This window comes from Salmo trutta, chromosome 38 (genome assembly GCF_901001165.1).
Source record: "Salmo trutta chromosome 38, fSalTru1.1, whole genome shotgun sequence".
Classification (NCBI taxonomy): Eukaryota; Metazoa; Chordata; class Actinopteri; order Salmoniformes; family Salmonidae; genus Salmo; species Salmo trutta.
Genome location: NC_042994.1, coordinates 19,818,446 through 19,834,047, shown reverse-complemented (window position 1 = coordinate 19,834,047; position 15,602 = coordinate 19,818,446). Strand labels below are relative to the sequence as shown.

Here is a 15,602-nt window from a genome sequence, read left to right as displayed (position 1 = left end):
TGGCACCATCCCTACAATGAAGCATGTTGGTGGCAGCATCATGCTGTGGAGATGTTTTTCAGAGGTAGGGACTGGGAGACTAGTCAGGATTGAGGGAAAGATGAATGGAGCAAAGTACAGAGAGATCCTTAATGAAAACCTGCTCCAGAGCGCTCAGGACCTCAGACTGGGGTGAAGGTTCACCTTCCAACAGGACAACAACCATACACACACAGCCACGACAAAGCAGGAGGGGCTTTGGGACAAGTCTCTGAATGTCCTTGGGTGGCACAGCCAAAGCCCGGACTTGAACCCGATCGAACATCTCTGAAGAGACCTGAAAATAGCTGAGCAGCGACGCTCCCCCCTCAACCTGACAGAGCTTGAGAGGATCTGCATAGAAGAATGGGAGAAACTCCCCAAATACAGGTGTGCCAAGCTTGTAGCATCATACCCAAGAAGACTCGAGGCTGTAATCGCTGCCAAAGGCACTTCAACAAAGTACTGAATAAAGGGTCTGAATACTTATGTAAATTTGATATTTCCGGGGGGTTTTTATTCATATTTTTGCTAAATGTTCTAAAAACCAGTTTTTGCTTTGTCATAATGGGGTGTTGTGTGTAGATCGATGAGTGAAAAAAATATTTAATCCATTTTAGAATAAGGCTGTAACGTAACAAAATGTGGAAAAGGTCAAGGGGTCGGAATACTTTCCGAATGCACTGTACAATAGCATTGTCCCCACCCCAAATATTATAGCATTACAATGCTCAATAAAAGAGAACCCTTGGTCTCTGAATTTGAAGCTCTCATGTACTGGGGATGCTTCAACAATATGAGGTGCCGTAGATAGACTACAGCCCATAATCATATTCATATAAATGGGAGCATGGTTTTTAACCAAGCAGAAAGCCTGCCTTGTGTGACTTGGGCTTGATTAAACATCCGTTGGACGGTGTGATTGACATGCCAGTCCCGATTCCCATTCTCTCTCCGCAAATGGAGGGTAAACAGTGTCTTATCACCCACAAGCCAGGGCTGCTTTCCAATCGATCGCCTTGCCGTATATTGGATTTGAACGTCTGTTTGACTTTGACGGCGTCAAGGACTTTTTTCCATGGAGTTGAGGATGTGTGGTCAGCTTCCAATTGTTTTTATTGACCGGAGGAAGGAGACAGAGAAGCAACTAGAAAAATAGCAAGAGGCTGAAAATAAAATGCTGACATGAAAAAAGCCAGAATAATAATGGATTGGAAGCTCTTTGGTGCAAACAGAGAGAAATTAAAATAAAACAGCACCAGACAATCCTCTTGAGCCGCAGACGGTAAATTTAAATCCTAATCAGCTTGCATTTTGGGGAAATTGAAATGCTATATTCGCACTTGAGCCCCTTAACATATCAGATGCTCTTCAAAAAGGATTGTTCGGTGTATATACAGTAGCTTATTATATAAACATAGAGAAGGACAGCGTGTAAAGAGATGTAATTCTTCTCATCAGAATCACATAGTAGTTTATGGATGTTGTCTTTCAAACCTCTTGTTCGTTCTTTTGAGAGTGCATCGCCTCGAAGGTACTCAGGAACATTGCCTCAAAACACAAGTAAAGTCTAGAAGTGTATCTCTCCCCTCCTCACTCTCTCCCGCAGTCTCTCTCCCCTCCTCCCCCCTCTCTCTGTCTCTCTCCCTGCCACTCTGCCAGGTGAATGGCGACCCTGTCGGCTCAGTGCAAGCGTCAAGGTCACTCCTCCTCTCAGTTAATCCTTCTCCTCTCCACTCTCTTTGTGGTTTCTGTACAAATATGGCAACCCACCAATCCCACCGGCTCCTGCCTGCCTAACTGATCGTTTTGTACCAATTAGCTTAGCTCTGCATGAGCTCGGTCCCCCGTGGCCCGTGGGAGCTGGGGAGAGGATGGCATGCGTTCTTTTAACTCAGCGCCTCACCTTCCATTTATGTCTGCGTGAGCAGCACCAGTTCTCTCTCGCGTTGTTGAAATTAGACTGAAAAAAACGATGTTCAAATGATGTAGGACAGGTTGAGTCACTGGTGCTTGCACTGAAAGACACGTCTGTGTGAACACACTTGCATGCGCAACAGCGCGCACACACACACACACATACACACAGTTTGTCACACACACTTCTCTCAAATCGTCAGAGTAACAGGGTTCACTGAGTTGATTCTGGATGACGTTTGTTTGATGAGTAAGGGATGCAGTGAGAAAGCCTGGTTCTATATCTGCTTGTGCTGTACAGACAAAGCCCCATAGAGGTATACAGCACAAATAGATCTGGGACCAGGCTAACAATGACAGGCTGTTTCCAGCAATGCTCCATATAGTAGTCTGTAACTTCACTGGGACACCTTACATAAAAAACATTATATTACATATGCTTCAGTCTTAGTTCGACAGCACCTAGAGTGGGTTTGTCTGCGTCTCTGCCAGTAAGCTGCATTGGGGAAAAGATGGACTGAAAATACCCTTGTCTTTGTTCTTGTTAGTCCTTTTCCTGGTGCACAGTAAGAGGATTAGGGTCGAAGGGTGCTTAATATACCTTTTTTCATGTCAATGCATTTCCCCTCCTATCTGGGTCAACGTTTCCACCTGAGGCCATTGAACTGTTACTGTGATATGCTAACTGTCATTTTAGCACACCTCTCTCTTCCCCCCCCCCAAAAATACTGTTTTATCGTTCCTCTGAAATTCACCCAAGTTCAGTCAGCCAAGGAAGAGAAATGTGTCATTTGAAGTAAAATGTCAAATTTGAACCAAAAGTGTATAGTTTTGTTGTTATGCCAATTACCAAACGTGTTAAGCAGTGTCTAGATTTGCTGTTACTAAATGGAATCTGCTTGCGTAGTGTGGTTTTATGGCTTTCAGGCTGGTGTGCAAATGTGCCAATGTGTGTGTGTGTATATGTGCTTGTGTGCTAGTCTTGTGTGTGTGTTAGTCCTATGTGTGCATGACTGTGTCTGTTAGTCCCCATGTGTGTGTATCTGTGCGTGTCTATGCATTTTGAGTGGATGGATGTGCGTTTGACACCTGGCGGCATTGTCACTTTACATTTGCCTGACGCTGTGTATTCTGTCTGTGTTGCAGAGCGAGGGAAGGGGAGACAACGCCAGGCCATTCTGGGAGAGCATCCGTCCTCCTACAGCGACAACGGCTATGGTCAGTGTCGCTCACATTCGCTGCCTCTCTTTATCCCTCCCTCCCTCGCTCTTTCTCTATGTTTGTCTCATGTCTCTCCTGCCCTCACTAGGCTGGACAATAAAATGAGTCAAAATTCACCCAAGGCTGAAAAATGGCAAAAGAACGTTGGCTAAGCTGGAACACTAGCGCGAGCCTATAGCAAATGAATGGAATCGAACGTTCCCAGAGCCTCTTCTGACTGGAGTGACGCTTAGAATTCCATTTTGCCTAAATTACACCAAAAATGTATCCCTTTTTATTTTACCACAATAATCAGTTCTTAGGACGAAACTGAAAAATAACAACTCGTGTAGAAAATAAACATCCGCACATCGATGGTGCCAAGTGTGCTTATGTCTGCGTAATGAGGAAGTTGGGAAGAAATTGCAACTTTTGACTATTTCTGTTCTAGCGATCGATGACAGCAGAGTACGCTGCCCAACCTTATGTAATTAGAAAGAGGAGATTATCCTGATTAAAATGGTGTCCGACTTGAAAAAAATCAAAATATACACATTGCTAGGTATTTGGCGAAATATACCAGCATGCCTCTCCATAGGAAAACAATGAGGGGAGCTCAGCGTTCCAAGGGCAAACGGTATTTCAGAGCTAGTGTTTGATGACAATGGAGTACGCTGCCCAGACTTACATCATTAGAAAGAGGAGATTATCATGATTAAAATTGTGTCCAATTTGAAAAAATCTAAATATACACATTGCAAGATATTTGGCAAAATAGACAGACATACCTAGATTTCCCTATAGGAAGCAATGGGACGACCTCAGAGTTCCATGAGTCATTTTTTTGTTGTTGTTTACATTTTAACTATCTGCAAGGTGGGCAGGTCTCATTGTCAACAATAGCAAAGCAGGCATTGTGACGTAGAACAATAGGCAATAGTGTTCTACGTCACAACAATAGGGAACAGGACATTCGGAAGGCGAGTTGGTGCCACGGTGCTCAATAGAACATTAGGAGCTGACAGGGTGAAAAATGCCCTAAAATAAAGCCTGTTTTTTTGTGATTACTTCAAAACTACGGCAAGCAGCTGGGACATATGGTAAAATTATGAAACTGGGCTCCACGGTTGATGCAATTAACTCGTTTTTGTCAGAAAAAAGCATTACAAAAAAGCATAAATGTCATGTGTCCAGCCTACCCTCACACACACACACACACACTCCCTCTCTCTTTATCCCTCTCATTCTGACTCATCTCTGTTTCTCCGTCTCTCACTCCCTCTCTCAGCATCTCTCTCTCGATCCCTCTCTTTCAGTCTCCTCATCTTCCTTTTCTTCCACCTTTCTCCCAGCATCTCCCTTTCTCTGTATCCCTCTCTGACTCATCACCTCTCTCTTTCTCAGAATCTCTCATTTTCTCTCTTCATCATTCTATCTGTCTCGCCACGTCTACAGTATCTCTTTTCTTTCCCATCCCTCTCTTTATCCATCCATCCATCCATCTCTCTCTCTCTCTGTGTGACTGCCATTGTGCATCTGGGCTTTGGGTATCTTGTAATTAAGCTCCAACACCCACAGACACTTACATCTGGAGGAGGTGGTGGAGGTTGGATGGATGGATGGATGGAAAAACCGGGGGAGAAGGGGTGGTCTCTACATATGTGTGTGTGTCATACAGTCATTGGTGTGCATGTGTGTGTAGTGCGTGTGTGTGTATATGTGTGTCAGGAGTTTGGAACGAGCGTAATGATGTGATGTGAGCGGCCGCTCTTGAAGGCACTTGGTAATTAGCGAGATCTGCAGGGGAAACGGGGTGCACTGGTGTAGAAAATGGTCTAGGACTTTTTTTTTTAGTACTGCTGGAATTGCTTATCCTTCTTCATGGGGGGCTGGGGGCTGAGGGGGGAAGTTTGCACTGTCATCTCAACCATCCCCAATAAGGTCATCTTATGTCTGTGACAGGTTTTTTTGTTGTTCTTTCTTTCTTTCTCTATCTCTCTCGCTCTGTCTCTCTCTGCCCCCTCTGTCTCTCCCTCTCTCTATATTTTGTCTCTCTCTCTCTGCCTCTCTCTATCGATCTATCTCTCTCTTTCTCTCCTGCCCCCTCTCTCTCTCCATCTCTCTCTCTCTATCCCCCTACCCTCGTCCCCCCTTTCTATTTCTCACTTTCTCTCATTGTCTTATTCTCTCACTCTCTCTCTCTCTCTCTCCCCCACTCTCCAGGGTCACACTGCCCCCTGCTGCCCCTGCCCAGCAATAACCGGTACAAGAGGAACTCTCCCCATGATGCCCAGGAGGTGGTTGCCTACCCCCTGCCCCAGACCTCCTCCTATATGGGCCACGCCTCCAGCTCGTCGGTCGCCATGGTGAGCGGCCTGCACCCTGCCAAGATGAACTGCACCCGCATCTTCAACCTCTTCTGCCTGTACGGGAATATTGAGAAGGTCAGTGTCAGCGTCTGTTTTCGCACGAGATGAAAGCTACAGTCTGCGATTCAAAAAAACACAATTAATTTAAAAGTTCAAAAATAGATGTATCAATCGTGGATTGCCTCTTTAATTGAGAGGGCTGAGTGACAGCTAGTGTGACTAGGGGGTGGATGCAATCAAATTGCCATGGCAATCTTTATGCTGTAGCTTGGTTACCGAATTACCTACCACTGTGGGGGGAGTACCTACCAGTTTGATTCAATTGAACCCTGACCTGTAATATGTTTTAGAGTGAGACTTATTCCATTTGGTCTCTGTATTAACGTGGATAAAAACAAAAGTGCGCTTAGTGATTCGTTGACAAATTTAATCAAGTGTGCTGGTACTGTAGTACTGGCGTACTCGAAGAGAAGCCATTAGTAGGGGAAATGTAAAACTAACCCAAGGTCAGCGTCACCTAGTAGAATATCAGAAGGTCTGTATGGATTCACAGTGATGCCATTCGGTCTTATTTACGCCCCAGGTGAAGTTTATGAAGAGTGTCCCGGGCACCGCACTGGTAGAGATGGGAGATGAGTACGCTGTGGACCGATCCATCACACACCTCAACAGCATCAAGGTGTTCAGCAAGAGGCTCAACGTCTGGTGAGGAGGCGACATGTTTCACCTTTGACCCCCACCCCCTGAACCCTAGCTTGGATGAGCGTGACGTTCATCTTTCCTCGATTCCTCGCGTCCTCTCTCCTTGCCTCCTTCTCAAAATACATTGGAAGAACAGGTGTAAGGGAAGCACCTTGGATCTTCTCCTCAAATGCTTTTTGAGAAGGAGGCAAGAAGAGAGGATACGAGGCCATTTTTTGAAAGAGAAAACTGTTACCGTCATCATTATCATCAATTTGTTGCTTAGCAAGTTTTGCTTTTGGGAATCTTCAAAGCGTTAGGAAAAAAAGGACAGTGGAGTTGCGCAAAGGCCTTATTCGTCTCGACAGCGTTGGCTGTTTAAAGGCTCTGTGTGGGTTGCGTTGAGTCTTCCTATCGAATTGGCAGCCTCCATCCATCAGAGTAATGAATTGCCTAAGCTGCTAGATCCAGTTTAGATGAGTCTTGCGTTCAGCTCCGCTGGGATTCAACCCCGCCGCAAGGAATTCAAACAGCCTTTCATTATGTTGGTGGACGGTCCACCAGTTACTGACTGCATACCCAATCTGAAGACATTGCTGCAACATATGGGGCGTTGTTTGTAACATGCTATATGTTGTGAAAGACATGGATGTCGTGGCAGGAAATACATGTTTTTCTATAGCATGCTACAAACAATGCCCCAAATAGTATAGCATGTTACAATACAAACGATGCCCGAAATAATTATAGCATGTTAAAAATGGTGCTGCCATAGCCATCTCTAGGCCTCTGAATGAGAAACTGCATAGAATTGAAAAACTTAAACAGCATTTCATAAATCCCCTTCAACCCGTTGGGAGTTAGTCTCTCGCAGCACTAAGCCGATACGTACCTAACCTCTCGCTCCCCTCGGCCCTTGAGAGCCAATTTGTTATTAGAGGGTCAAGACAGGTTTTTTTTAATGTTTACTCTTCCTCTCCCTATCTGTACCTTGGCCTCATGAATGTATAAACCCCATTTAAAGTGCTTCCTTTTTGTTCACCCACTATAGGAGAGCTGGAAACATAGAATTACATATAGATTATCTATGGCTGCAAATCTAGCAGCTGTGTTCCTCTCCCATCTATATATCTATCTTTCCCTCCCTCCAGTGTGTCCAAGCAGCACGCGGTCATCCCCAGTCAGGTGTTTGAGCTGGAGGACGGCAGCAGCAGCTACAAGGACTTTGCCATGACCCGGAACAACCGCTTCAGCAGCGTGGGCCAGGCATCCAAGAACATCATCCAGCCGCCTGCCGCTGTGCTGCACTTCTACAATGTCCCGCCCTGCATCACTGAGGACGAGCTGCAGAGGGTGGGTGTGGAGGGGAGGGAAGGGAAGGAGGGAAGGGGTGGCTGTTTAGGCTGGAATGGTGTCTGATGTCCAGAGAGGCGGGGGGGTGTAAGGGGAGGTTGAACCCTTTCTATAGTGGAATATAAAGTTTGGATGACCCTGATAATGGGTAGCAGGAGACACCTGCCTATAGGGTAGAGAAGACACAAGCAAGTGGGGAGATAGTTCTTAACATTTTAATAAACAGGCATTCAAATGTTTGCAATATGTCAAGTTATTTGACCCCAGACAGACAATAGCCCAGTGGCCCTCCAAGACCAGGTTTGAATAACACTGGCCTGTAGAAGCCTATTTCTTGTCCAGTGTTGAGATTCATATCATAACATCGCCATCTAGTGGATAATATATACAAAACACTGAATGAAGCAATGTTGACGCAATAGCTTAACCTTTTCTGTTGTGTGCTTTGTGTTTAGTTATGTACAGAGCACGATGTACCCGGTTTCATCAAGTTCAAAGTCTTCGATGCAAAACGTAAGTGCTCATTTCATTCATTATGTTGGACTAAATGGACATTATATGACATGAGTCAATTCAGTAGAGGTACTAGTCATAGACATTCAGCTGTTTTTGTAAATGTGTCAGCATTAGCTAGGCACCTAGATTATAAATGTAATTAATAAGGAATAATATAAATAGTATTCTACTATGACTGATATGAATAGACCATTATGAATGCTTTCCTATAGATGTTTATAAATGCTTTCAAAATTATCATACATGTTGTAAATGCTTATGAATTGTAATTCGTATCAATGTTTACAAATGATGAAATACTTATTTATGTGTATTCATGAAAGTTATTATAAAGCGCTACCAACATATTATTTATTATTAACACGCACTTTCACATGTTTTCTTTTCCAATCACTATCTTTTCAAGTTGGCTGATGTTTTTCCCTCTCCCTTCTAGCCAGCTCCAAAACTATCTCAGGCTTATTCGAATTTGACAACAAGACGCATGCTGTGGAGGTTCTAACAGTCCTCAACCACCACCAGATCAGAATTCCAAGTAAGTACTGTGTCCTACTCCGGAGAGAATGACATCCGAATGCTTGCTTCAATAACAGAGAAAAAAAAGAGTGAGATGATGAGAGAATGATAGAAAGAGAACATGTCACAAGGCAGTAGGCTGGATTCAAACCTATGCCAACACCATATGTGTGCCAGAGACTGCAGCCCTAGAAAACCGCTAGAAAACCCACGGCACCTCCTCTGTCTCTTTTAAGTGACATCTTCGAGACATTTAACATGGTTCTGACTGCAACTGTCCACCCAAAATAATAACAATACGGTTGATGCCCACACCCCACGGAAATCTAATTATCATAATACAAATTTCCCCATCAAAATCTGTCAGTTTAAGCTAGAGATATCTGTTTTTTTGCATTGGATGCATCTCAATCCACCGCATCCGCCGATGTCGCACTTCCGCATCTGCAGTGAAAGGTGACAGAACTAGAGCGGTGTTTGTCAGAACATGAGATATCCCAAAAAAATCTGTCTTCTCACAAAATGTACATGTCAGTGTTTGCACTAGGATGCCCACAGGCCTCACAATACTTGTCTGAAGGTCCCCGGTACCAGTTGAGAAAATGTATGGAAGAGTACCGTAATTTCCGGACTATAAGCCGCAACTTTTTTCCCACGCTTTGAACCTCGCGGTTTAAACAATGACGCGGCTAATATATGGATTTTTCCCGCTTTCAAAAAAAAAAATTCTAAAAAAAACACATTCTGTGACGTGCTCAGTTTTTTGGCGGCATGAAGATTTCATTAGACCAATGAAATTGCCGAACGGGTTAAGGTCAAAAAACTTTTTTGTTTACTGTTTAGATTCAATCGAGCGCTCTCAAACTTCCCATCATTCTGATTACGGTAGTCATTTTGTCACCCTCATCATGGCAAAGACACGGAGAAATGCATATGATGCAGCTTTCAAGTTGAAGGCGATTGATCTGGCTGTTGGAAAAGGAAATAGAGCTGCTGCACGGGAGCTTGGTCTTAATGAGTCGATGATAAGATGTTGGAAACAGCAGCGTGAGGAATTGACTCAGTGCAAAAAGACAACTAAAGCTTACTGCAAATTTTTTTAGTTTTTGTTACAAGCCGTGTTTCGTTAAAGCCCATTTATTTTTGTTACAAGCCGTGTTTCGTTAAAGCCTGTGTAAGGTTCATTTGTTTCAATGTACCGGTAGGCACCTGCGGCTTATAGACGTGCGGCTTATTTATGTTCAAAATAAAAAAATTAAAATGTAATTCAGTGGGTGCGGCTTATATTCAGGTGCGCTCAATAGTCCGGAAATTACGGTACTATCAGGGCACAAGGTGAGACCCAGATGCAGACACAGGAGGCAGATGGTTGGAGTCTTAGATGTTTATTGATCCAAAAAGGGGTAGGCAAGAGAATGGTCGTGGACAGGCAAAAGGTCAAAACCAGTTCAGAGTCCAGGAGGTACAGAGTGGCAGGCAGGCTCGAGGTCAAGACAGGCAGAATGGTCAGGCAGGTGGGTACAGAGTCCAGAAACAGGCAAGGGTCAAAACCGGGAGGACTAGCAAAAAGAGAATAGAAAAGGCAGGCGCTTGGGAAAAACACGCTGGTTGACTTGGACATACAAGACGAACTGGCACAGTGAATCTGTTAGTCAATGCGTTTCTATGGTCTAATAGCAGTAAGGCCCCAAAAAACAATTAGACATGAAGGGGTCTTAAAATCATAAATCAAATAGCTAAATGATACTTGGTATGACCTTCTTAAAACAATTCCATATAGCTTAGTGGACCCCCCCCCCCCCCGACTTAGACAGGGCTTAGACTTATGGGTTAACAAAACAACTATGCTACCCAAGCATAATGTTAATAATCAATAGCTGACTAGCACAGTCTGATTGCATAGAACCCCCCCCAAAAAAAGTATAAGATAGTTGAATTGTATATGTTAACATTAATTCTGATACTGTAGGCCACATCTAAAATTACACTTAGCACATCTAAGGCTCTGTTTAGACCCTAATTGGTCTTTTGACCAATCACACCAGATCTTTTTCAGAGCTTATTCGATTGCCAAAAAGACCAATTAGTGAGAACTTTTTTTATTTTTATTTGGCTGCTCGTCTAAACGCAGCCTAAATGACTTTCAATGTAAACCATTGTTTTTCCACTCAGATTTGAACCTTATAGAGGACATAATGTTGGAGGAAGTATCACTAACCTGTAGCATGGAATAAAGCTAGGTAGTAATGCTAGCTTGTGCATGTCATTAAGAGGTGCTTATCTTTACTCCATGCTACATTACACGTCTTTTGAGGGGTTTCCCTAACAAAACTCCAACAGTACTACTGTAGGTTGGTGGAAATCACCATCGACTGATGGGGATGATGTTGAGTAATATACTACATTTATCAATCGGACTCCATTATTATGTGAAGAAATGCAATAAGACTCTGGAGGATCTAGCAAGATAGTGAATCATTGCATCACCGACTCAGTATAACTATAATGAACATGTGTCTATGTTGCACCGTTATGCAATTGCTAAGAGGCTAGATACAAATAGCTAATCCTCGCCACCGATGTTCTAGCATTCATTTATTGAGGCAAACAGCTCAGGGATGTCAAGTTGGTACCCAAGCATGTGATATGTGTTTCGTGTAATTAACAACTATCAAATTAAAGGCAAATAGTCAATCAAATAATTACTCAATAATTGACTCAATTCAACTAATATAATGTATAAGTCATGAAATAATTGACACTCAAACATTACAGTGTACATGAAATACATGATACATTACAGTGTACATGAAATACATGATCCATTACAGTGTACATGAAATAAATGAAACATTACAGTGTACATGAAATACATGATCCATTACAGTGTACATGAAATACATGATACATTACAGTGTACATGAAATACATGATACATTACAGTGTACATGAAATACATGATACATTACAGTGTACATGAAATACATGATACATTACAGTGTACATGAAATACATGATCCATTACAGTGTACATGAAATACATGATACATTACAGTGTACATGAAATACATGATACATTACAGTGTACATGAAATACATGATACATTACAGTGTACATGAAATACATGATACATTACAGTGTACATGAAATACATGATACATTACAGAATGACAGAGTAAATGACTATCACCAATAGGCTAAGACTTATCGTGGTTACACACGTCTTCAGTTCAGAATCATCTCTAAGAGAAAAAAACTATGTGTGTCTGATACACATAGGAGCTTGGTAGCAAGTTCTCAAAGCATGATCGAATTCACTCCCCTCTTAACCAAATTCAAGCGGGAACGTACCCCAACCGGAATGAACACTTCTTAACACTTTGCTAGTGAAAACAAAAGGTAGGAACAACACCCAGATTCTTATCTAATCAACTCTAATCAATTTTAATGTTATGACCGGAAAACAGGAATGTGCCTAATAACCCATCAACCCAATATAAAAAAAATTGTATTTTTTTTAATTTTATTTAACCATTATTTAACTAGGCAAGTCAGTTAAGAACAAGTTCTTATTTACAATGACGGCCTACCCCAAACCCTAACCCGGACGACGCTGGGCCAATTGTGCGCCGCCCTATGGGACTCCCAATCACGGCCAGTTGTGATACAGCCTGGAATCAAACCAGGGTCTGTAGTGACACCTCAAGCACTGAGATGCAGTGCCTTAGACCTCTGCGCCACTCGGGAGCAGTCCAGTTACTTTAAAAATACATCAACCAGAAAACATACAATGCAATAAGACATATCGAAATGGGCAGTTCTTTATAAGCTCTTGAAACAAACCAAACACTACAATTTCATTCACACAGTAACAGTCGTCACTCCTCTTCTGGCATCAGTGACCCCAGGACTTCTGTGGAAACGTCTCATCCTGGAGATTGTCACGGTAAAGGTGTGGCTCTCTCTTGTGAGATGCAAATATACATCTGGACAATGCCAGATAGAATCAACATGCCAGGCTAGCCGCTAGACGCCTCTTCATCGCTGGCCTTCATCATCGTTCACATTTGTTCACTCTCTCTATTTATCGACTACAATACAAGTTAAATACATTTTTGTTTTATTCTTCCCTTGCGTTCCTCCCCTACACAGCAGTTATTCACCTTCACACTGGCTGACAACGCAAACAAAAGCCAATAGACAAAACAAAAATGGACCCCGCCCCCCCAAACACCTTCATTGTGTGCTTTCATTATTTGTTTTGGTGGCAGAGGAGGAAAGTTACAGGAGAAATCTTTGCTTTCTCTAATAATAATGGCTCTCATACAGAGAGCCTCACGCCATAGTCTCTTTGTGGGTGGCAGGCCTGAGGTCCCAGTTAGCTGAAAATAGTCCGAATACAGAATATAAGGAGTAACCCCTTGAGGCAACACAACACAACACAACACAACACAACACCACACCACACCACACCACACCACACCACAACACAACACAACACAACACAACACAACACAACACAACACACAAACACTCACTCCATCATTTGCTCACTCACACGTAATATTCAAATACATTTATACTGACTCTGCACACCCGCACACCTACTCACATGCAAGCTGCTGCTACTCTGTTTATATTATATCCGATCACCTTACCCCTATACATATCTACCTCCATCACTCCAGTATCCCTTCACATGTAAATATGTTATTGGAGCTGACTTTTTAAATATTTCCTGTATATAGTATGCTTATAGTGCTCATTTCATTGTACTTGTGCATGTGACATTGAAACTTGAAACACGATCCTGACTAGTAAATACCAGGCATTCAGTTGAAATGTTGATACATAAAGAGACATGACATATTATAATCATTATTATGAGACGTTATAAAGGCTTGCGCATGCTTATAACAAGTAGTAAACAATTATACCTGCAGGCTACCTCCCCTGTGATCTAGGAAATCTATGGAACAAATGTTGCTAACAAGTGTTTATCAAAGTTAACTAGATAACTCATTGATCATGTCTCTTTAAAAAAACACTCTGTAACACTTTACTTAATAAGTTGGCCTTTTATATGGAGTGGTTTCAGAATCTTTCGCTGGCTAACATACTGCCTCTGCTTCATGAAATATCCCACCAGGGCAATGATCAAACTGACTATAGTGTCAACACATGATTATTTAGAGCAAATATTCATACACACACACACATACGCAGAAATACACACACACACACACACACCCCTCAAAGTAAATGTATAGAGTTAAACATGTGTGCAAGTCATGTATTTTTTATCCTCTCCTCATCCCTTCTTCCTATTCTGTCTTTCCATCTGCAGATGGTTCCAACCCTTACACCCTCAAGCTTTGTTTCTCCACTTCCTCACACCTCTGAGACCTGGAAAACCAAGATGGCCGCCGCACTAGTTTGCCATCAACAAGGGGAGAAGCGGATAGGGGAGAAAGGAAGAGCACCCAACAAAGGAGAACAAAAGAAACAACGCAAGAGTGGAGAGTCAACACACTTTTTCGGACCTGAGAATGGAAAGGCGGGGTGTTAAAAACACTGAAGATCATTTCTCCCCCTCATATGAACTATTTTAATGGATTATTTTTGTTGTCTTTTTTCCTTTATTTACAAAAACTATTTGAAGGAGCTGCGAGTGGTTGGGCTGACTGTTGTAACTGACAGAGGGAGAGGAAAGCCCAACTATGCATCCTGGCAGGGCTGCTTACTCTGCACTACAATTGATTTGACATTTCCTGCGCTGACTTGATGAGGGCCGAATTTGATTTCTGTCTTTTTATTGTGTGACCTATTTTAGTGGTCAAAAGACAGTGGCCTACGGTACATTTTAATTCCTAAGCTGATGTCGATGGCCAGTGGCCAGTTTTACAACTTTCAGACGATTCCCAAAGTTGGACCATGAGAACTGTATACCCAGTTTTTCCCCTATATTAGTTTCTTAGGCGGGATGCAAAATCCCTCGAAGCAACATCTAGGGCAGCTGGGATAAAAATTACAAATTGAAACCAATGGCGGGTAAATCAATTTAGGCAGTGGAGGGCTGCTCTAGCTAGGGGAAACACTGGTGGAAACTAATGGAAATGTGTGTGCCTAACTCTACAATATAAGAGATTACTCAGTGTTTGTAAATGAACAACCCGTTCACGTTATATTGTACATATGTGTGTATAGCAGTTGAGTGTGTGTCCGGGCGCTATGTTAATAATTATGGAAAAAACACAATTTTACATGTGAATTGTTCCAAGAAAACACATGTGAAATCATATGATTTTCCACATGTGAAATCATGTGGTTTTTCTGTAAGGGGTGTTTCAAAAAAAATTCTGTCGATGGTCCTCTTCTTTGGAGAACTATTTGAATTAAAACTAAAATGAACACTTGAGACTTGTGTCAGAAGTCAGTGTCAGCTTGCTATCTGATGGTCAACAGCAACCCGCCATGTCGGTCCCTGGATCTAGGGTTGGGAAACACTGAATCAGAGGGGTGAAAATATTCAGCTGCTACGACACGTCTGTCTTCTCTCAAGACAACATTTTTTGAAGAGGACATTTGCTTTTCCCAAACTGTGTTTCAAGAGTTCCAAACACTGAAGGTCCATGCGGGTTGTATGTATTTAGTGTTCCCAGTTATACTGTGTTATCCATGTTTGTACTTGGCACACCACCACCACGTCTGAAGAATTCACTGTGAGCATGTGCAGAAATTAAAACATTTGCCAGTCGATACACAACAAGGTCATTTTATTCCCATTCCAATAGGTGCTTATCCAATTAGCATACTATTATATATCCAGTTCCGGTAACACTTTGCAATAAGGTTACCTTTAAGGGGTTATAGTTTGTTTAATATTGAATGAAACATTTATAGAACATTATATCAATACTAAATGTCATTTGAACAATGAGAACAGTGAGTCTTCTTGAGATTTCTGTTGCTTTGTCATGTTTCATGATACAGAGAGTGAAATTCATCAGTTTAGCAAGATCAAGGTAGGA

General features: G+C 42.4%; 1 protein-coding gene across 2 annotated transcripts in view; it reads left to right on the top strand.

The window, feature by feature from the left end:
* LOC115178300 (heterogeneous nuclear ribonucleoprotein L-like) overlaps window positions 1–15,337 on the top strand; it is a 54,997-nt gene extending 39,660 nt beyond the window's left edge. For both annotated transcript variants that reach the window (XM_029739412.1, XM_029739413.1), the window contains exons 7-13: window positions 3,082–3,153; window positions 5,359–5,579; window positions 6,088–6,209; window positions 7,337–7,538; window positions 7,994–8,051; window positions 8,491–8,589; window positions 13,919–15,337. In XM_029739412.1, coding sequence (XP_029595272.1) covers window positions 3,082–3,153; window positions 5,359–5,579; window positions 6,088–6,209; window positions 7,337–7,538; window positions 7,994–8,051; window positions 8,491–8,589; window positions 13,919–13,974 — 830 coding nt within the window. In that variant the 3' untranslated portion in view covers window positions 13,975–15,337. The remainder of the gene's footprint in view (window positions 1–3,081; window positions 3,154–5,358; window positions 5,580–6,087; window positions 6,210–7,336; window positions 7,539–7,993; window positions 8,052–8,490; window positions 8,590–13,918) is intronic.
* Window positions 15,338–15,602: the final 265 nt, after the last annotated feature.